This window comes from Pempheris klunzingeri, chromosome 10, assembly GCF_042242105.1.
Source record: "Pempheris klunzingeri isolate RE-2024b chromosome 10, fPemKlu1.hap1, whole genome shotgun sequence".
Taxonomy (NCBI): domain Eukaryota; kingdom Metazoa; phylum Chordata; class Actinopteri; order Acropomatiformes; family Pempheridae; genus Pempheris; species Pempheris klunzingeri.
Genome location: NC_092021.1, coordinates 18,588,449 through 18,611,707, shown reverse-complemented (window position 1 = coordinate 18,611,707; position 23,259 = coordinate 18,588,449). Strand labels below are relative to the sequence as shown.

The window sequence follows — 23,259 nt, the reverse complement described above, 5'->3', positions numbered from 1 at the left end:
TAATGTGTCGCAAATTACCCTCTAAGAAAGTCTAATAGGGGTCCAACAGTGGTAAATAAAGATGTGATGGCGTAATGATGCAATGGTTGCACAGTAACATGCTATTAAATGGTCTGTTGTCTTGACCGCTCTGGGAGTATCACAGAAGCATCAGGCTATGTTATACTAGCTACAAACACCACAGAAGCTTCGAGAGCATCCAGACTATGAGGGACATGTGAAGGAACGACCAGATGTTTCATGATTTGGTTTGACTTAGGTTTACAATTTTCTTCTAATTACAACAAATGACCATTTAAGGAAGTGAAACTTTGTTTGATAAAGGCAGAGTAAATGTATTGTCCTCTGTAATATGGCATTACATTTGTCTAATTACTGCCTGCATCGTGTAATTAAGCGATCACTGACCCATGTTGGTAGCGTCAAACATGGTGTCTAATTGCAGTATAATTTGGTAGTGAGGTTAGAATAGCGCTTAAGTGTAGCATATTTTGTGTCCAATATGGTGTTGAATTTGATTTCTAATTAGACTACAGATATTAAAATCTCCTACTTGGTTTCTAATTGCAGTATAATCTGGTACAATAGCTTTCTAAGCATAGTATAGTTTGAGTCTAATAAGGCATTGTATGTTTCTCTTCTCATTACAGCACAATTCAAGTGTATGGTATCTAATTAGGATACAACTGTCTTTGTTGTTGTTGTTGCACGTTATATCTTATTAGTGTACCTTCAATTACTTCAACCTACCAATATAGTGCCACCACAAAAAAAAAAGACACACACAATTTGCTATATGTCATTGCGAATAATAACGATAAATACTTCACTGATAAAATGATAAATCTTTTTGCGTTTTAGGCACATGGGAGGTTTGGAATAAGAATAGAACAGTGGATTTTTATGACAGATTTTATTTGTGTGGCACATTTCACACACAAATGCAAACTTATAATGGTGGAGGGGTTTGTGAGTGTCAGAGACCACAAGGCTGTTTTGTGTCTCGTGCTCATAGTAAGGACACCCAGGGTGAAGTGGTCTCAGGTGGAAGTCTAGGCAACAGCAATTCATGAAGAATTCTACTAAGAGGGTTAAAACCCTGGTGTCCACTCCCGACTTGGGGGGTGTTGCACACAGTAAAGGGCTTGGTGACTAGTTAACTCTTAGGCACAACAACTGTCTAATTATTTTAATTGCCAATTTAGAATTTGTTAAGCCACTGTTTGTTTATTCTTCTCTCAGTGGGTCCTCTGCATCCGTGCACCGCTGAAACACAGCAGCTTGTCTCACAGGGAGTGGATTAAGAGTCCGTGTCCTCTGAGCATCTGTTTGGTGCAGCAGGAGATGTTATGTCTCCCTACAGCACCAGACAACTCGTGCAAAAGTCTGTTTTCACATCTCAGAGAAATCTGAATGGGGAGATATAGTCTGATACAGGCTATTTCTCCCAGGAAGCATCTAACCTTTTCAATGGCAGAAAATACAACTAAAAAAATAGACATCAAATAAGAGACAAACACTAAACCTTTTTTTATATGCACTCTTATATGCATTTCCCAGTTTGTAAATGTTCAGAGTCCCCCAGTGAGGGGTGGGTTAGTTTTAGAAGTTCACTGCATAAAGTAGTTGAAAGTAGATAGTTTATAAAGGACTGTTCAGAAACTCTCAGACTGAAGTAGGTTGGTTTGTTTTTGTTGGTTTGTTGAGTTTCTTTCACTTGAAATGATTTGGAGCAAGAATCTTAAGTTTCATTTCTAAAGTAATTTTTGGCTCTACTCAAAAGGGGCTATTTTTGCAATACAAAAAAATAGAAGATTGGTCATAATGGCTGTTTCTATTTTGTAATTCTAAATGCCCGCCACTGGCTCTCGCTTCTATGATGGCGAGGATGTGTCAAATAAAACTACATGTCCAAAACACTTTGCACAATTTGAAAAACACAGAAGCCACAACACAAATGCAGACAGTTATCAGTTTCATGTTTTATTCCGTTAGACCCAAAACCATATTTATTGGGTCTTTTTAGGTAGTTGGTGAAAGTGTGCTATTAGCTGATGGTGGATAATTGATTTATATCACAAAGGAAGTTGGTGAGCAGGTGTGAAATGACCAAACATGCAGTGATAAGACTGTCCACACTGGGAATATTGCAGCATTGCTAATTTGTTCACATGGCTTTGAAATCCCTTGTGCACATTTTCTTGGGAAGCTACCTCTTGCTCTCCTCTTTGTTAATATCTGGTTCTAGCTATCATCTGGTTTTGTTTTCTTGCCATACCGCTAACTTATTTCAGATCCTGTCTCTCCGCTGACCTGGTCCTCCCTACTCACCTCCTCACCTTCAACTAATTTCCCTCATCAGTCCATCAGCAAACACTGTACACCAGTCCACTCTCCTCTGTTCTCTGCCAGATTGTCTTGTGCGTTTCTCCACAAGTCCTCCTTCCTGTTTTGCCTGAACTGTCTGTTCTGACCCCCCTTGCCTGTTTATCAGATCTTGGATTCTCTGCCTGTCTTGCTTCAGATGTGTTTGCCTGTGTGACTAATCTCCCAATTCTGACTTTGCCTCTTCTTTGGTGAGTATACTGAACTTTTCTTGCAACACTGTCTCCTGCTTTCGAGTCTGTCAATACTAGTAGCTTAACTTTCTGATGCACAACACGGATCAAAAATGACCCAACTGAGTTTTTTTTTCTTTCTATGTTTTTGCAATAGATTAATTTCATTAAGTACTCCAGGTATTCATCAATTACCTCCTTTTGATCATCACAAATACTTCTTTTAATTTTTCCTGTCTTTTTGAATAAAAACAAAAAAGATCTGTCACAAACCTTCTAAAACACATGGCTCAAAAATCATTCATTCATTCATTTCCTATGTTATATTCACATATTTTTTATGTCTATGAAAAACATGTTTTTTATTTGTATATCAACTTTATATGCATAGGTCACAAATGACCCATTTGTATTCGCTTTTATATTTTCTTGCCATATCTTAACTCAAGAAATCCTAACTAGAAACTCAATTTTCACTCATCCTGTCATGTCTGTATCCTTCATTAGAATGTGCTATCAACAGCAATCTCACTTCACTTGTCACTGGCTAGGTACCTTGTTAAAATGGACAAGCTTTAATTTTCAGTTTCATTGAGTTGGCAGCATTAGTGGCCCCAGTGGATGAGAAGAAATCCCACCTTTTGGGGAAGCTTTCCTTCTTATAATAAGCCTAGGATAATTATTTGAGGTGGCGGATGGTGTCATGTCAGTATGCAGAGTTTGAGAACTGTGGGCGCGGTAAAGAAAAAAAGTGGTCCACCATCATGTTCCCCATCTCCACTATCATTACCATACAGACATAACAACAGTGGTGCTGTGATTTCTGCTAGTTATTTCGAATTTAGGAAAGAGTCTATGCCATCCTACCTTTGGAACCTAACAGGAAATTCTTTTTCTTTCTTTAAATCTGCTAAAATCCTGTCCTAAGGCAAGATGGGATTTTTTTCCTAAATGCAGTTAGGAAACATATTTCTGTTTTACCAAAAATCTTAAATGTTATCTTAAACTGAGATAAGATCAAATTACTGTTAAACTGCTGACTGCAAAATTAATTAAACAAAGTCATTATTCTAGTGTCTTTGTTTTTTTAGATCACACTTGCATATATGGGCTCATTTTTTACCAAAGTGACTAAACTTCTAACAATGCCTGTGGAGCTCAACACAAAAGATCTGTTTGTTCTGTTTTCATGACTCAGAGGAGATGCACAAATCCGTTTATCGACATTATCAATTATCCATATCAATTTTCAACTTCATCCCTCTGAGCTGAGAACACTTGTCTATTTCTCTGCTCTCACTATACAGTTAAGTTATTCCACCTTCTTAACTAACTGATGGGGACCTATTTTGCTCTTCTTATATAGAAAAGTGTGCACTGTAACCTTGAGAATTAATGTAAAACAATTTAAAAAAAACACTAAATCACCATAATAAGTCAATTCAAAGATCTATACAATTCTGATACAAACATAATTAGAAACTAAACTTGATTATTTACAGTTGAATCTCGCTCTCACAGGTTGAGATAAAAATGGCAACTTCAACTTAATTATCTCAAAGGGCATGTTTGTCTTGCAAAGCATAATATAGAGCATAATAAAATACACAAAACACAAATGCTCAAACCCCACACACAAGCTCATATTAAGCAATGTAAGGTGAAACAGCATAACATATATCCAGGTGGTCATCTGGCCATCATCAATGGTTAAAACCATCATCACCGTCATCACCCACACACATTATCAAACCACTTTATTTAATCTTTTATCTTGGTTAGGACACCCACAAGCGTTTGCTGATGACTAAAAGAATACAATTGCAAATATAAGCTGCCAAACACGGGCTCTCTACAAGTGGTTGGTCTCGCTCTGAGATATGGTGAAAAGTTTCAGCGATCTCAGATGATCTCAGTGCTGCACAGTTGCCTTGTCGTGTAAGCAGGAGCTAGGCGAGGTGGTTCGGGTACCTGGTGAGGATGTGGCACTCTCCAAGGTGCTGATTAAACAGCTGTCAGTCGCAAAGGAAGTATGTTAGGTGCTCACTGCAGGTTGGTACAGGCACCAGGTGTAATGGTAACTGCCAGCAAGAAGGTGCCAGACAGTGACCTCCATCTGTTTGTGTTGTTACCTGAGTCATTTCTCTTGGTTGCTGAGCCTCTGTGCACCTTTATCTGATAAAACGGTCTTCCGTTAAAGTGTGATAGTTTGGAGAATAATTGGAGTATAATTCTATCCTATTTGTTGCTTCCTGCACTGTGAAGTGATTGCCAAAGTTATAGTTTTGTCACCTTGATGCCAAGCAGTATTCACTGTTTTTCCAAGAACTGTTTGTGGTTTTGTCAACATAATAACACTCAGTTTTAGCTGTGACTGTTAGTTAGTCCTTCCCTTTGGAGGAGTACCAGGTATGACCAGCTGGAGGGACACCCCAACATAAACTCAAGATCTGGGAACGCCTGAGAATCCTAGAAGAGCTCGAGTGAAATGCCAGAGAAGAACACGCTTTGGCAACCCACATCTGAAAATAGATAATATTTACACTAATACATACAGTAGATTCTATTAGAAATGGATTTCATTCATTATAAATGCACTGAAGGCATCCCTTATACCTGCGCGCACACACACACACACACACACACACACGCGCACACATACATACAGAGACCCTCCCTGCAGTGCTTTACGGTCTAGTTAGGCAACCTGACAGCTGTCTTAGCAGAGACTTTCACATTAAATTAATTTTTCATTGTATTAAAAAATTTCCTTTGGATAAAACCGTCCCCTGGGTTTCAAAGTTGGATACACTAATTAAATGTGACATGTCCAGGTCAAAAAGTCTCTCTATTTAAGTAAAGGGGGAGTTTGTGATGGGAGCTGTAGGGTGGCTCAGACCTCCCACTCTCAGCATGGCACACTGCATTTGTCCCTGAGATTATGTGAGCAACGGTGTTTACCTGGTCTGCTTTCAATATTTGCAAAGAGACCATGCACATGTCCGCACACACTCCAATCATCTGAGATGGAGACGCATGGGAGTGGGAATTTGATTTAAGAATGATGTGCGTTCTTATTCAAAAGCCCCCATGCTGAAAACCGTGTGTCCAAAACGGTTTCTGGAGGTGTGATGGCTGCCAGAGTTTACAATGCCAACAAATGTGTTTTGGGTCAGGAGGAGATCCAAAGCTGGATATATTACACCTTGAACCAACATGGACATACATAAAGTACCTTATGTTTAAAACAAAAATGACTTTCTAAAACGCAATGCAATCTGACCTCCATAAAAGCAGAGGCTCTCTGACCACGAAGAACTAGAACATGTCCCATTATTTCCCGATATTCCAGTGCTGTGTCACCCTCTGAAATTAGCCGATGCCACTTTAAAGAACCTTTCAAAAAATGCGGTGTCCCATACCAATAGGCATCCTTTGCACAGTGATGGCAGCCATGTTAATCCACTGTTGATCTACCGTGGGATTAAGCTGTTCCAAAATCAATAAAGCCACATAAGCTTGCTTTCTGGTCTTCATCTCATCCTTTACATCCTCTGGTTAATACGGCTTGATACCGTGCTACTGGTGTTTTGGTTTGGTGTCAGATGAATGCATTTACATTTTCTGAATTCAATAAGAACCCCTGTCACTGTAACACAGCCACATTATAGGCAAAATAAAAGATGGTGTTGAAAGTTATATCTAGAAATAGAAAATAGGCACAAAAAAAAATATGATGCTACAATATGTGAGTGGAATTAAACAACCTAAATATTATAGTAAAAAATATTAGTTAGTTATTACATCATGAATATTCCCAAATATTTCTTTAGGGTTTTAGACTTTTATTGTAAAAGTTGAAAGCCCATGTAGGCTAAAGCTGCAGGTTTATGTTGCCTACACTGTAGCTGATAAACTCTCACAGAAGATGACTTCTTCCAAAAACCTGACTTGTTTCTTTCTTTTTTTTTTATTATTATTATTATTATATCCCAAATTCCCCCACCTGTCTACCTCTAACAGGCCCATGTATTTTCTCTTATTTTCCATAATCCCATTAAATATCTTTATCACCAGCAGCCCCCCCCACACACACACACACTGAAATGGATGAGGCTTGTACTCCACTCCATATTTTGTGTCCCTCTCTGCTTTGCCAGCACATCTGATGTGAACACGGAGCGCTCTCCTCCACGCAGCATTTCCACTTCAGCACAGCCACCGGGGGCTTCGTCAGCTGAGCCAAGTTGAGTCAACAAGCCGGGAAACGGACTGCCTGGATTCATGTGGCACCTCCACACTCCCAGTCCTCTTTTTCTGCAGCTCGGGGGGGACTTTTACTCATTCTCGGTTACGTTAGACACCCTTTTTTTTTTTTTTTTTTGCTTTTTTGTTGGTAGACAGCAATAGTTGAGTTGCTACCACTAAACGCCCAGTCAGTAAGTACCTGCGGATCTACTGCAGGGGAGTTTCACCAGCAAGCGCGGGATACTGCAGAGAAACCTTAAACAATCAGGATCTCCACAGAAGTGCACAATGCTCAGACTAGAGACCATCATTTGCACTTTTTCTGTGCTGTCTGTTGCAGCGAGGGCAGATTTCAAGGCACGGAATTGCAGCGAGGTGAGGGAGGCTTGCATCGGGAGAGGCTTCAGCTTCGCACATGTTCCTCTCCAGGAGATCCCAGGTAAGGCTGCACTGTATAGGGTAGAGAATTATGAATGGCTCCCTCCTCCCTCGGGAATGAACGCACGCTTTTGGGATTTAAACAAGTCTATTTAAGTCATGTTCAGCTGTGAAGGGGCTGGGGGGAGGGGGGGGAAAGTTAAAAATCCCCAAATATCCCACTGCAACTCCTCTCCGGCGCTCAGTCGCTCCTGTGGGGCTCTAAACGCTGCAGGGGCAGCCCGGGACCGCATCGCTCTAATCGGTTTCACAGCAGCTCAACCACCTGTCACTCACCGAGTTGCTGCGAGTGTAACTCACCAAAGTTTTAAACGGCGCACAATTGATGTATCAATTACCAAAGAATAGTCCTAATTGGCCTGAGTGGACGAGCAGCTCTGTGCGTCGTCCAGCTTCAGCCTCAGTGAAGCGTCAGGCCAGCTGTTGCCAAGGAAAGCCCCTTATTTTAACACACGCACAACCATTAATGTGAGCTGGTTTACTGATGATATATCCATGCTGCGATAACAAGATCCCATTAGTCCAGCATCAGTGCTATACGTGAAAAAGAGCCCCCCCCCCCCCCCCCCCCCTCAGGCAGCTGTGGTGAGATGTGTCTGCTTGTGACCAGGAGAGGTCTCCGGCTGTGCTAACCAAGCAGATATAATGAGCGGTCAACTGTGCAGATTAACTCCTGTCCTGCGGAAATTCAATGATAAGGTGAAGTGGGACTGCTGGCTGTCCTCAACCATGACTCATTCTACATAATTTCATCCATTACCCTTTGGAGCAATTAATTCAAATAGCCTACCTTATTGAAGGAATGACACATTTAGGCCTGTTTGCATTCGGGTCCCATGACACTAAAGAATATGAAGTGGACAGATAAGGTTTAATAAGGTTTAATTGGGTGTCTGCTGGCTGGAAAACTAAAGTAACAGTTGTATTTAAATACACAATGTTTTTTATAAATCTGCTTGTGCTGAGCTTTTAGATACAAATGAACCCTGTAAATATGTCAACCTCGTTTTACTGCAATAGTTAAAGTGTTTCACATAATCAGTGAAATGATGATCATCTAGTCATATACTTTGCATGTTATGTGAATATGTCTGCATCTAAAGAAAAGTAATCAGGGTTAATGAGTGTTTCTTTCTTTCATGAAAAATGATTTTCATGTTACCTCAGCTGATTTGTCTCTCCAGGTCGTCATTGTTACGCTTCAGGGCCAATAATTCTGCTGTAAAGCAGCAAATCTGGCACAAGTAAAAGGCTGCATATTTGATAACAGGCACACCTGTTCAGAGATGGGTTGAAAAAACTAACTGATTAAATCCTTTGGATCCATGTCCCTGACATCACAACTAATCTCCCAAATGAGTGAAAAATTCAATCTCTCTCATCTCCGAGTGATGTCACCCTGAATGAATGTCTTTTGATCTGGTCTTTGAATGAGTCATAACCTTACATGTCTGCTGGAGAGACACCACATTATCAACACCTCAGCAAAATCACAGTGATGGGCATGCCCTTCAGGCTTGCAACTGATTGCCTATCGCTCATGCAAACAACATTGGAGCCTGGCAAAATCTTTGCTTAAGTAAAATACCTTTATTTAAAAGTTAACTGAACATGCTCCGATCAAAAAAAAAACAAAAAAAAAAAACATGATTGTCTCGGACCAGAAATACATGCTCAATGTTTAAACTCTGTCATTTTGGACTGATTTTAAATTTTGTCTTGTGGATAATTCTTTAAGTACAATTTCCACTGAGTGTATTGAAAATAGACTAGTTGCTTGGGTTTTCTGTCAGCCTGACCGCTGCCATCACACTCTATAATTCACTGATTTGGCAAGACCATCAGTCTTGATGTTCTTGCACTGTACATTCATTGGTTTATTTTTTGGATAAATCAGACATTGCCTGCTTTGAATTGAAGCATGTGGCTTCTCTACCATGCTGCACTCAGTGCTTTAAGTACAATCGAGTGCAAAATCAAAGTAGACCAACTAGCTATACTTAAAGGATCTACGAAGGACAAAAAAGATCATAAAACTCTGCGGTATACTTCTTTGGATTTTGGTGGAAGGGTTACGGACACAACGCTCTTCTCAACATTATTACTGCACAGACAAATTTGCGTTGCCATTATGTTTGTTATTTTCATTCAGCAGCTTTGTAATATTAGCTGGTTAAGAGGTGGCACTGAAGGAGTTAAGAGCATCCATGTGGCAGATGGGGAGCGTCTTCAGTGATGACATTACTTTGGAGTTAATACTCCAGTACTTGTAGATTAGCTGGACCTAGTGGGACCAGTCACAGAGCGTCTCTTAAAGCCTCCCGTATAGCTTACTGTTTCTGTCAGCCTGACAGCTGCCTTCACACTTTTTTCACTGATTTGCTGTACTGTACATTTATGTTACACTTCTGCTCTTTGCTGTGTGATTTTCTTGAAATGTCTGTCAATACCTGATAAGCACTCATTACAACCATTACAAATATGATAGAGAAACAATAGCAGCAGTTTTGTGTCCAGCACCATTTTGTCTGGTATAGTTAAGCAGCACAATTTATTTAATTTTTCATGTTGTATAACCAAAAATGCCAGTTTAGTTGTCCCACTTCTGCTAATGTAAATGTATGTTGAGGCATGCGAGCTTGTTCTACGATAGCAGATGCCGCCTAAATGCTATTAGTGCTTTGCCTGTGTTATTGTTGCATTCAATGAAGACACGCAATGCAAGTCAGTGAGCCGAGGCGCTGTTAACTTGTTGCATTATCCAACTCACACAATAAAAATTTATCAAGGGAGTGAAGAGCTGTAAACAGAGATTCAACCCATTTGACTCGTTAAAGCAGACCAAGGTTCGTTCTGTATAGTCATTTAAAATTATCTTTACATTGAAGTTAATAAACAGATCAGAGTCAGGTTCTGGCTTTCATTAACTGTGTGTTAATAAATATTGAAGATAACACCAAACCAGGGAGAATCTACATAAGCCCGAGAAATGAAAGGCTTGCCAAATATTGATGTTGATCTTGATGTAGTTGACTAAACACGTCTTTTATTTTGAAGGCAAGCTGCCTATGCTTATGGCTCTCAACTTCCTTTTTCACTCTACAAATTGGGTAATGGAACAAGTTGACAGCGCTTTGGCGTTCTGAATTGCATCGCGTGTCTCCATTCAATGAGACAATAACACCGCCAAAGCGTTAACGAGCTCACACGCCTCAACTAACATTTGCATTAGCACAAGCATAGACAATGAAATTAGTAAATACCCCCTTAAATAACATCTTTCATGAGACAGCGTGACTAACTGCAGATGAATTATACTTAATGCATGGACCAAAATGGTCAACAGTACTTCAACTGGCTCCAGTAAGTCTTTCACGAAAAGCTTAGAATCCCAGATTTTTTGCTGTTGTGTTTGGTCAAACAGAAGAAACCAGGTCAGGTGGAATGACAGCAGTGGAGTCAGTGATATTGACAGAGATGTTGTTATGATCCCAAGCCTACAGGCTCAGTTGGTACAGTAATTTCACAAGACTTGGGTGATGCCTCTGCCTGCTGACAAACAACAGCTACACGGTGAAGACTTTTTAAACCACGGGAGCATGAACTTGTGCATTGCTCTTAAAGTCTTTTGAGTGTTTGCACATCTAAAAACCCCAGAGCATCTCCCTCTCCACAGCAGCCTTATATCTATTTAATTCAGCCGTTTGTTGTTTAAGCTTTTTTTTTTTTTTAATTCCACCTCTTCATTGCAGTGGTTAAAGACCCGACCTGCACTCAGCCTTACCCCTGCTGTTTGCACTCGGTGGATTACCCAACGTCTGAGACGAGATGGGAAGTTATGGAAAGTGAGTCATGCAGTAGACTGCTTGATTCAATGGAACGTCTTAGCATGTCAACTTCTGCACTATCATTTGACGTCCAGCTCTGTTTACTCCCAGCCAGGAGACGGGACAGAAATAACAGTGCTGAGAGTTTATGTGATACTTGGCCGCCTGCACAACGAGACAAATGATCTCTGCTGAAGCGTGTAATGTGCGCACGTTCTCTACTGTCATGTAATGGGATGGAGAGGATTAAAGAGGGCTAAATGGGAGTGCCTTCGGAGGGAATGGCCAGGTGACTTCGTTAGCCCCTGCAGCATACGCCAGTATTGCTGGGAGGTACTGTCAGATTATTGTGACCTTCCTGTCAGTCACACATGTGGAGGTAGACCTGGCAGTGCAGTCCTGAGAGGGATCACGGCCTTTGATAGCTTTATGGCGCGTTCATGGTTTTACTTTTCACTCTGCAAACATCAAAATATTTGTGATAAAATTGCAGATAAGTGGACTTTTAGCATTAGTAGTTATTGTTTGAGTTTATATATGGTAGCTCTAGTTTTTGAGGCTGCGTTCTGCCATATAATGTAAAGGGAACATGTCCTACTGAGAAGCAGAGGGGGGCACTATCGGGGGAGAAGAATCCAAACAATTGTCTTTTTTTTCCTGCGGCAGAGGGGGTTTGTCAAATGCTGCCTCCATCTCTGTGTCATCAATCAAGCTCATGAATGGCAAAATGGCCTCACGATGGGCTTTCACTGCGGGTGGTCCCGCTGAAAGCTGTAGGAAACATTGCGTCCCGCAAGTGTTTTCAGGATTGCATTGGAAGCAGGAAAAACACAACACTCAAAGCTAATCGAAAAGCTTAAGATGGGGAACATACGATTATTTTGATGTATTTATTTATTAGCAGCCGCAGCAGTGTGTGACTGCCGCGGCCACATTCGTTTTAAAGTGCAGATCGCTGTATCCCAATTTTAATCAGCCGGTTCTGTCCACTGATCAAGCAGGATGTAGATAACATTAACCTTTATTGTAACAATTAACAACAGGAACTAGCATGATACATCTCACATTCACAGCATCGTGCACAATAATCCATTATCTACCGTTATATTCTCAAATAGAAGATATTAAATAAGGAAAAGACCCTGAATGTCCTTATCCATACCAGGATGGTGATCCCATCGCTAAGTGGTCTCTAATTTAGTGTTACTTTTGTGGTTCATACAAATTGATGAGATACAAATTGCAACATTATTCAACCATTACGTTTTGTATGACACTGTTTGGAGTGCAAAGGCATTAAGTTCAGCTCAATTTAATGCCCAGAAAACGTATTTTCTCACTCAGTTTTTTTTACTTCGGCCCATGGTGTCTTACATGAACACAAAGTTTCTGCCAAAGTGTGAACAATTTTCCTGACTTCACATGTGAGATATTTGTGTTTGTGGTTTTGCGATTACTTTTCTCACTGGTTTGAAGTGGACAGCGCACAGTTGGGTAAAGGTGGTGCCACGTACTTTTTCCACACCGATCAGAGTTTAGCAACAACTGAACCAAATGTAGTAACAGTTGTTAGGTTGTTTGCTTATCAAGCAGATTAGCAAATATGAGTATTTTAGTGTTGAGCTGTAAATAATTAATAACTAAAAATGTTTTTTCCCCTAACTGTAATGTTGCTTATGTAGTTATGAATAGTTAATGTTATTTAGAAATGTAAAACCAGAGGGTTTTCAAGAGCTTAAAACTGAGGATAATGTGCAGTTTTTTGTTGGCTGGACCATACTGAGTCATTATATTGACATTGTTGTACATACATGATGGGGGAAGGTGTATTTGATTAACTCTTGGTGATGCATGTTTTCTTCCAATTTCCTTCAATATTTTGTACATATAGTAGCTTTGATATATGTTTGATTATATGTTTTGGCTGACCAACAGTCCTTAAACCCAACTTATTTTATCCTGTCTAGAACTGTCTTCAGTCTATTCAGCAACACTTCAGCATATCCTCAGATGTGCATTTTGATGTGTTCGGGTGTCTTCAGAAAAGTAGGGAAACTCGTGTCTTCAGGGTTACCGCTTTTTTTTTTTTTAACACCAAAAGTAGTTTCAGGATAATATTTCCAAACCCTAATCCTGCCTGTGACCCAAGTTTTCTGTTTATTTTGTTTATGGCCTTCAGCAGGGTTTTTGTCCAACTTTATGTTGCTCATACCGTTGGTTTCTGAAATGTTAATACAGCCTTCACATTTTAGAACTAGAAGGGATTTCGGCTGACAGTTGGGCAGTTATTAACAATGCTGCAAATTTACCTTGCATATTAAATGACGAAGGAAATCATTATTCAGATACAGTGGGATGAAGTTAGTTTCTTTCAATATAGCAACCAAGCTTGCATCTTTAGTGTAACTCCTGAACACATTAATAATGGAAACAAAAAACAGATGAAAGAGACACGCTGTTATTGAAGCTTGACCAAATACTATAAGCTTGATGTGCTTTGTGTATACCGTCAATAAGCAGCTGTGTCAGATACTATAGGTAACCAAAGGAATGATGCTGTGAACACAGCCATGAAGAATTAATGTTTTTCAAACTCATTTGAGATTAATCTGCTGTGAAACGCAAGGAAATGGATTGAAGTAATTCTCCTGAGATGACATGGCAATAGCTGTTTAATGGTTTAAGAATCATTTGAAATGTGAAAGAATGAGTGCTCGTGCTGTCAACAAGAGATTGAATAGATTGTTTTGATCTATTAGTTCTTGTCAACAACCGTCCAATTAAATTCTAACCTGGAGCCACTGAGAAAGAGCTCTTTTTTTTTATCCCTCATTTAAGAGGCTGGCATAAGCACATCTACATTAGACACTGATGCTTTTTTTTCTCCCTTCCTTTTTTTTTTTAAGTTTTGACCAGTATAGAAACATATTGTATGCTACATGCCTGATTTGTTACAAAAATAGAAGCCTTCAACTCACTTTGGTCGGTTAGCTCTTATTATAATGTCTTTCAAATTCAGCTCATGCGGTGGACATCATTCTGTTCTCATACTACCAAGATAAAAAAAAAAAAAAAAGGATGTAAGGATGTATTCATTTCCTCAAATTGAAGTGGAAGGCAGTTGAGCGGAGTTACGTTGGATAGATTGTGACAGGGAAATGTTTTGTCTTGCCTGCAAATCCCAAACCATAAAATGCCACCAGAGTTCTGTTGTTCTGCATGTGAAAGATTATCAGATGGCTGGTGTTGTTTTTGTCAAACATCTCTCGCCTGACACCTGACTACCTTCTATTTATTTATTTATTTTCTAGAATTGTTTACACATTTTCCAGTAGTTGACAAAATTTAACTTCTCTTGCTTTTCTCTTTGTAAGCCATCCACTCCTGATCACCGGCTGTGGGAAAACAATCCTCGGGATCAATGTGCATTTCTTCATTGACACGAGGATCAAGTTTTGGTCTTTTGGCTGTGACGTATAGCCGGTACTTTTCCGCGACACCTCATCTGCCTGTCAAACCCAGCCATCATGAAACAAAGCCCCCCTCAAATGCCTCGCTGCTGTCGTTGGATCTATCTTTAGCCACGCGTCTGCAACTCCTGTCTTGTTGACAACGTCTGACTAGACATGATGTGCAACTGGAGAGGATGTTTGCCTTTACGCTGCTCCTGAGGACGGTTCCGTGTGGCGTGTTTCAACAAGCTGCCATTGGGGGCTGTGTGCTGTGCAGTTGAGTTGTGTCCTCTCCCTCTCACTTAAGCAGTCTGCTGACTAGAGGACTCTTGCACTGTAACAAGGTATCAGGGCTAATAATGGCCAATGTCAGTAAACTTAGTTGTAAATGCTGAGTGAAAAGTAATGATCAGTGCAGGTCTCAAGGCCCTCCAGGTCTCCAAACAGCCACCAGCTGCTACCTGTAGTGCAGTGCTCTGCCATGCTCCACTTAGCAAGCTGACGCATAAGAGAGTGGCTTGTCTGCTCTCGCCTCATTCTCGGGGGCTTCTGGGCATGCTGCCCACGTGGATCGAATATCCACACTAGTCCTCTCATGCCTCCACTAGGCTTTTTTATTACATACTCCTCAATAAATATCAAAGCCAGACATAGTGTTACATATGCTGATTATGCGCTGATTATGTGCTGCACATGGTGTTAGGGAAATCCATACATTAATCTTGGCTGTAATGATATTGGTGCACCTTGCAGAAGGGTTGTGAAACATGAATATTCCACAGCTTTGACTCTCGAGGTCAAACATATTGTATTTTTTTTTGGATGTATGTTTATCATCTTGGCAAAGATTTAGGATTTGTCCATTTTTTCATTGGGGTCTGCCTCACTGTATGATACAATGCAGGGCTGAAACAAACCATTCATATTGTTTTATGATCTCAATAAACCCTTTAGCCTGTAAGATTCACACTTTCCCAGAGGCCAAAGTAACATATTGAAATATTAAACAATCCAAAACTGAAAAACTTTGCTACCAAGCCACTTCGGCGTTTTCGCTTTTTAAATGAAATTGATTGAAACACTGTATCAACAATCAAAATAGCACATTTTCTGTAGATAGAATAATAATAATAATAATAATAATTCGACTCAAGTGGAATTCAATCATCTTTAATTTGCATGGCCATCTCCTCTGTATGACTGAATACCCAGAATTTTCATCTTTGAAACCAAAGGAGTAGGTATGAGCTGGAACTTCAGAGACAGTTTTGTGTTTTAATGTCTCAGTGAAGGCCAGCTGTGTGAATGATTAACTTAAAAAACGGAATATATTGTCTAGAAAAACCTATTTCTCCACAACCGTGTTCTTTAAAGCCTCTTAGAAATGTTTCTTCTGCATTGACAGAAGGCAGTTATGTATTTGTGCTCCTCTCCTCAAAGATTTTTTTTTTAATCATGCATTTAAAAATATTTGAATATGAAACACCACCCCGTGGAATCAACACTTTCCTGTTTTATCGAGCACGCAGCTTTGCATATGGCATGTTGCAGTGGAATATCTTGACATATTCCAAAAAAAAATACTGACACATTTGCTAGGAGTAAGAAACTCTTCCAACATCTTTATTCCTGTCCTTTTTCCCTTCACGCTGACTCTCCTGAGGATGAAGAATACCATCATACCATTGTACTGTGCTGCTTTTATTGCAGACTGTTTTATGTCAGTGAGAATTCATTTCCTCTTGAACCTGTCCTCATTCACCCAAGGACATATACTCCTCTGTATCAGCATCCCCTAGTTATTTAAAACACAAGCATGCCTTTCATTATGACTTCTGACATGACCCAAAATGTGATAGGAATATTGCCATTCAATTTTGATTGATGCAAGCTCTAACTTGAGCGAGGAAACTTGGCTATTCTGTACACAAAAGCCTCTAGAGACATTATTAAAAGTGTAAAGGAAAGGCTGTGTGAAATATACAGATTTATACATCCATGTTGATGTTCATATGTATTGAATTTCATTCTCATGCACTGTAGTTCCTGAGGATATGATCTCATTGTTGCGTGTAGTTTTCTTGTCAGTCTAATTATTCATCAGTCAGGGGGCATATTTCAGTGTGCCATATAGGGGTGAACAGAAACAGTGAAGGCCTTCTACCCTCAAACTATGTATATTAAATGCCTTGGATGTCTGACAAGACATGACATTGAGTGAATATGACGAGTGTTGGCTAAAAGAGTGATTTACAGCAACCTCTGGCTAACCTCTTGATCTATTTTTAACAAGGTGAAACAAGTGAGCAAACATGGTCTGTTTAGGGTCACCTATAATGAGATCCTTACAGCTTAACATTTCTAGACGTGATGCTCATGAAACCACACAATAACTTGCATGTTAATGAACTCATACAGCATATCCACCCACTTATTTCCTTGCTGTGAAGCTAATTCATTTGGTCATGCATTTGTTTACTCACTCACAGTTAGCCTGTTGGTGCCTTTCTCTTGAGACATCGCAGTTAGCCAGCATCGTTAATTTGTATGCCGCCTTGTGCTTGTGTTCATGCAATAGACTGAAAGTTGTTGTGGCTAAAATAACCCAAGTCACACAGAAGCCAGCCTATATCTCTTAACCTCGGATTTTGCAACAAGATGTTTATCAGGGAAAATATCCACTGAGAATTGCTTGTGCTCAGCTTGACATTCTGAAGAAGTTGTAAGGAAGATGACAGAAAATGAGCAGCACTATTTTTGGTGCAGGTCGGTCCTGTTTCCCCATCTGGCAAGACGGGGAGTTGGATTAGTCTTGGACAAACATGGGCAGCCTTTAGAGTAACCCAAGCAAATATGAATTGAACAAAATTCAGTAAAATTGAAATAATTCCACTTGCGTTCATGTAGGTCTGTGTGTTTGGAGAATTATCTTCAAACCTGCTTTGCTAAAAAAAAAAAAAGGTATATAAATCCCAAATTATCAAGATTATTGATGGCAAAGACAAGGTAGAAATGCATTGAATTCTATAAATGTGCCTTTTTGAGTGTAATTAATGAGTAAAAAAAACGCCAAATGTCAGATGTGTCAGTCTGTATCACCTAGGTCACCAATGAAGCAGGAACAGAGCTTGACTAGTGTCAGAGGATGTAAGAAATTGTAAAATGCATAAGGAGGACTATAGGACTTTATCTTTAAAAAGCTGCCAAAGTTGACTTTGCAGTTACCTTTTTGGAAGGAAGAAGAAAAGTGCACTGACCCCATGAATGTGGCTTCCAGTAGGAATCCATGAAAAGTTTGTCAGGGGGAACCGTGGGACACAGCAGATGGCAGAGCACATATGTTGTGGATCTCTGTGGCCAGGTACACTGATAATATACCTCTGGGAGTTGGCCTACCTTTGCTGGTATGCGCAAAGACTCAGATGCTTAATTCTCCAGTTTGATTCATAAGTCAAAATGGCCATAATGTCTTCTGATACACTGAAAAAAAATATTGCGCTTGACAGAGGATAGTACAGACAAGGCACATGAAAGTGTAGATTATATGGTGATAGCTGAATGTGTCACACATCGGTTGCTTAACCTGTGCGAAAAAAAACCTGAACAAAACAGCATTACATTTTCTCTCCATCGTATCCAGAAAAGTTGAAATACATTCACAGAGCTGCACTACATAGAAAGTTGACTTTTGTAACTCTTTTTAAGGATGAATTTTGGTGCAAGACTGTGAGCTCTGAAAGAAGATGGCTAATGTCACATGCTTTAATTACTCTAGGAATTATGTCTTGGTGTACACTAATGCAGTCTAGTTCAACAGCCCTACTTTAAATCCTACCTTCATGAAGGTTATCATGTTCAGGTTTATTACACAAATTGCCTCAGGTTGCCGCCGGCAAGCAAACATCAAGAAACTTCACGTGAAAACTACTTAACCCTGATGAAGGATTCATTAAAAAAAAATCAATTTATAATCCTGATATTAATTGTCACCTATTATTCGTTGAATGTGATCACATCTCAGCTGGAAGAAGGTAGAATTTAAATATCTTTGCAGTACTTCATTAGCAGTCATAATAAGCCATCAGATTTAATCAACACTACATTTGATTACAGACATAGGAGTGACATGAAGTAAATTGCGAGTCATGATGATGACTTGTACCATATAGGTGACGAATCAGATTGCACACATAAACCTCTTTCATTAAAACTCATCATTACATTTTTCAGGCTGTTGGTGCTGGGTTAACACTAGTGACATAACATTAGTATGTATTGAATGCACTTCTTGTTTTTCTTATTAATATGTTAATGTGAGAAGAAGCTGCGGCTCCGCATGCATGTTAAACATGATGTGGTTCCATAGCTCGATGGAACCTGAAGTTATGAATCGTCCTGTTAGCCGCAGACAAATAAATGTTACTACAGTGAGGTTAGGCTGGGACAAGTCTCTTTGTTTCATCCTCACAGTCCTCTTAATTCTGAGTGACTTGCCAAAGGCCAGCTTTGATGAAATGCCATTAATGGGAAATAATTCCCCCTCAGTTGCTAAAGTAAGGCTTGCTCAGGATCACAGACAGCTTCAAGTGGAAATCATATTTGGTACCAAACCAGCCAAAAAAACAAACAAAACCCCCATCTGCATAAGACTTGGATCAGCGCAGATCCAGTGAGTAGAGAAACAAGCTATCCCAAAGCTGCGCTGAGACATTTACTTGAAGAACATTTTTGTTTTCTCAAGTGTTTCCGCAACCCTTTGGCAACTCCCATGCGTTACACTCACATCGTTCTGTTTTTCTGTTTGAAGATGACACATGCGGTGATACGAGAGCTGATAAAATCTTACAGCTATAGCAAACTTCATTGTGAAAACCATATTTTTAATCCTATACGGTTTCTCATAACTGCAAAAATAAAATTGCATTTTATCTGTGTCTGTGCATGTCTGTGTGAGAGAGAGAGGCATCACTTTGACAATTTAGCAGTGCCAACAGGCTGCTCAATGTTTCGCCACCCAAAGCTAGTGTTTTATATGTTTATGTGTTGCTTTTAAAAGTGCTTTGAGCGGACGAAATGACCAGAAAGGGGCTATACAAGTACAGACCATGTACCCTTTACTGTGTTGTAGTACAGTATACTTAGATGGCAGGAACTGTATCAGTGCCAATTTACAGTTTTATTTGGAGTAACTTGCTGAGTTCCATAGAAATGTTAACAATGGAACTATATTCAGCCAATAATATCTGTCAGCAGATTTTTTTCTAATCTGATTTCCCAAAGCCATGAACCAGCAGACCACAGGTAGTGTGACTTATCACTCTTCATGGCTAAGGAACATGCATGCAAATCAATGGCAGAGGAGTGGGTTGTGTGGCAGGACTGATTTCAGAAGTTTCTGTACCATTAAATAGTTTTGGTTAATGATAATATGAATGCAGTGAGAGGTAGATGATGCACCTAATTCAGTCAGTCAAGACATTTTGCACCAAAACAATGTTTTAAACTAGAGGGTGCATTTTCTGAAGAAAGTGTGGTGTTGTCACTGGGGGATCCACTGCTGGAGAAGCTGAGCAATGAACTGCACTGGTGGAAAAGCTGTGAGTGTAGAAGCAGCTGAGGCAGTATTAAATGTAAGGGGGAATAGGAGTGTTATGTGTACTTTAAAGCAAAGAAAAGGATGGGATGATTAAAGAAATGAATAGAAAAAATGAATGAAATTGAAGAAAATGTAAAAAAAATAATAATAAATTTAATCAGTAATGTTCACATTAAAAGCAACATAGAGATATGCATAAATGGTAAATGGACCGTACTTTAACAGACAAAGTGCTTTGCAATTGGCCTCCCATTTACCCGACGACCCGCTCTACCTCCTGAGCTGGAACCTGGGACCAGGGACCAACTGAATTATAAATAACATTGGGACACTAGTTCGCAGTTTATCATTTTAATCCTTGTAAAATATTACTTTAATATTTCTCTCAGGACTGAGAACATACAGTATGCCCACCTATACTCAACATTATCTTAGTATTAATTTACCATGCAATAACGTATATTCTTTTTTGCTGTAGTGGGTTTATGATAATTTTCACATATGATATCTGTATAATATTACAGCAACTGTCCTAAGTGTAACCAAGTCAAGATAATGGGGAAGATATTTGTCTGCCAGTCATAGGTGGGGTAGCAGCCAAGAAGAATATTCATAAAACACCTACATCACTTATAGAGATGTAGGTCACTATAAGGGATGTAGGTGGATCAATATAAGCCAGCCCAGTCTAACTGGCTTTTACTACTAGTTTACCACAGAGAAACTACAGACCATGCAAGGCAATGTTTCTGATTGAGTATATAGGCACTGACTTAACTTACTGTCTTGACTTGATAACTTGAAGCACTCTGTAAGCACATGGGTGGTCAACTTTTTAAAAGGTATTAATAATATTTTATTTATTATATTAAATGCATATATTTCCTTGTTATTAAAAAGATTCAAAGGGGTCTTTGGGGGACATATCAGAAATGCCTCTTTCTCATCAGAGCAGGCTGGAGGCATGTGTCCATGTTTGATTGACAGCTGCCGTAGCCCCGGTCTGAACACAGGCAGGGGGGGACTAGTTCTTGCATTTACTGTGAATGTCAGGTGATTCCCAGGAGGTTTCTGGGGTGTTTCAGTAGGTTGCATACATGTGTGTTCATGCATGGCAAAGGGATAAGCTGTCCCCAACAGTACATGGACACAGGAAGTTGCAGCAAGTGGAGCGGAATATTCATCTCTACCAGGCGTAAGCATTTGGTTGTGTGTGTGTGTGGGTGCAAGTGCGTGTATATCTGTCTGTCCGTAGCTAGTCTCAAAAAATTACAAATCCATCAGGCGAGTATTTGGTGTGCACATTTATGCCTGTATGCTGAACGGCCTCTTGCACTGATTCACAATATTTGAAAAACCTGTTTTATTGACTATATTATATTGTCGCTGACCGCTGCATTTCCTGCAATCTGCTAGGCTAAAAACAGGCCTTACCAAGTCTTACCAGGCCTTTGTTGTCACTCAAAAACTGACACTCATAGAAAAGTTTGATCTCATTTTGAACCATTTTGAACCAGAACATCTGCACATTCATTCCATACCCAACATGTTATGATCCACTAAAGTTAAACACATTGTGACATGAATAAATCTGTTATCTTTGCCGACATCTTAACTGAAAGTGTTAAACAGTGTTGTTGACACTTAAATGTCACTTATGTTACTTAACACTTAGTTAACTGGTTAATTGTTAAAAAGTCCATGGGATTGACTCAAAATAATCATATGACCAGTATAATGATGTGGCTCACTATGGCAAAAAGGAATATGCTAAATCAGGCTTGTTTGTGCTGCTGGCAGTACTTGTTAGTAGGATACATTTTTTGAGGGTAACATCAAATAAGTCAAAATAATACCAATAAAATAAGTTAATTGGCTATAAAATCTTTATATGACACTACACCAAGCTTTTACCTGCATTGGTTTTTCTTTCTGTAAAACAGTCTACACCCTGTCTGGTGTTAATGTGTGGTCTGTGCTACAGTAGATAGATTATCTGTGAGGCCACAGTGCTGTTTTAACCTTGACAAGGAGGGTTGTGGCACTTTGCTGAGTGGCGAAGTCCTTTGAAAGTGCCTTTCCATATGTTGATATACGATAGGCATTTTTTTTAAAGTGATGTTTTGCTCTGTTGAGACTCACACATCAGTTTTACTGTGTCAATTTTTGATTTTGTCATCTTGACATATCAGATGAAAAGGCTGCACTCAAAACATCTACCCCAAGGTTTCCCAGTATAATTTCCCAGTATGCAGAGTGTGATATCACTGATTTGTTTTGTATAATTTCATTTTTAGATCAAAAGTGATACAAAACAGATTTCACCTGCTTTTTAAGTCAGTGCAGGATCACTGAAGGAAGTATATAAAGAGAGTGAGGGTATGATGCTGAAATTGTGAGCTTCATGGATGCATGAACCTTATTTTACAAGACATCCGCTGTGGGAAGTCCACCCGAATCCTCCAATAACATCTGCAATGGCCCTTCTAGGCTTCTTTGTGGAGGTGCATGGTCTGTATAATTGTCTCCTTATTTCGACAGTATCTACTCTAAAATGTTCCTGTTCATCAGAACCATCGAGAGAAAATATACATGTAACACAAGTTACATAAGTGCAATGTTTGCCCATTGGAAAATGAAATAAAACATCAGTTGTATATAAGCTCCAATATAAGAAAAAAAAAAAAAAAAACAATGTTCAGTTTACAAAGAGAGAAGAGAAATTAACGGCACTGTTTCTACTTTACACAAGCCTGTGTTGCTCTGGCCCGCAGCTAAAGATGCTTTCTGCATCTCTGTGTCCCCAGTATGCAACACAAACACACTTAGAAACACCCCCACACATACATACAAAAGTTGTTATACTTAACATCATTTAAATAAAATTATCAGCATACATTTTATTATGTTTTGCCAACCAAAATTGATCTTGATTTATATTGAGAGAATGCACTGCTAACCAAAACGTACAGTACAGTGCACATATTGACTTGTTCATACAAAAATATTGTATTTTTTTTTACCAGTGCTGTAGTTGATTTCTTCTGGATGTTGGTTAGTCATGTTAAGGACAATGTTGTTATCTTATTCAGTCTGGAAGTTCATTCTTACATGAGATCAGTATGTGTGACAAAATAATC

General features: G+C 39.4%; 1 protein-coding gene across 1 annotated transcript in view; it reads left to right on the top strand.

Moving 5' to 3' along the window:
- The first annotated feature begins 7,088 nt into the window (after positions 1-7,088).
- gpc6b (glypican 6b) overlaps positions 7,089-23,259 on the top strand; it is an 81,911-nt gene continuing 65,740 nt past the window's right edge. The window contains exon 1 of the mRNA XM_070838743.1: positions 7,089-7,245. Coding sequence (XP_070694844.1) covers positions 7,095-7,245 — 151 coding nt within the window. The 5' untranslated portion in view covers positions 7,089-7,094. The remainder of the gene's footprint in view (positions 7,246-23,259) is intronic.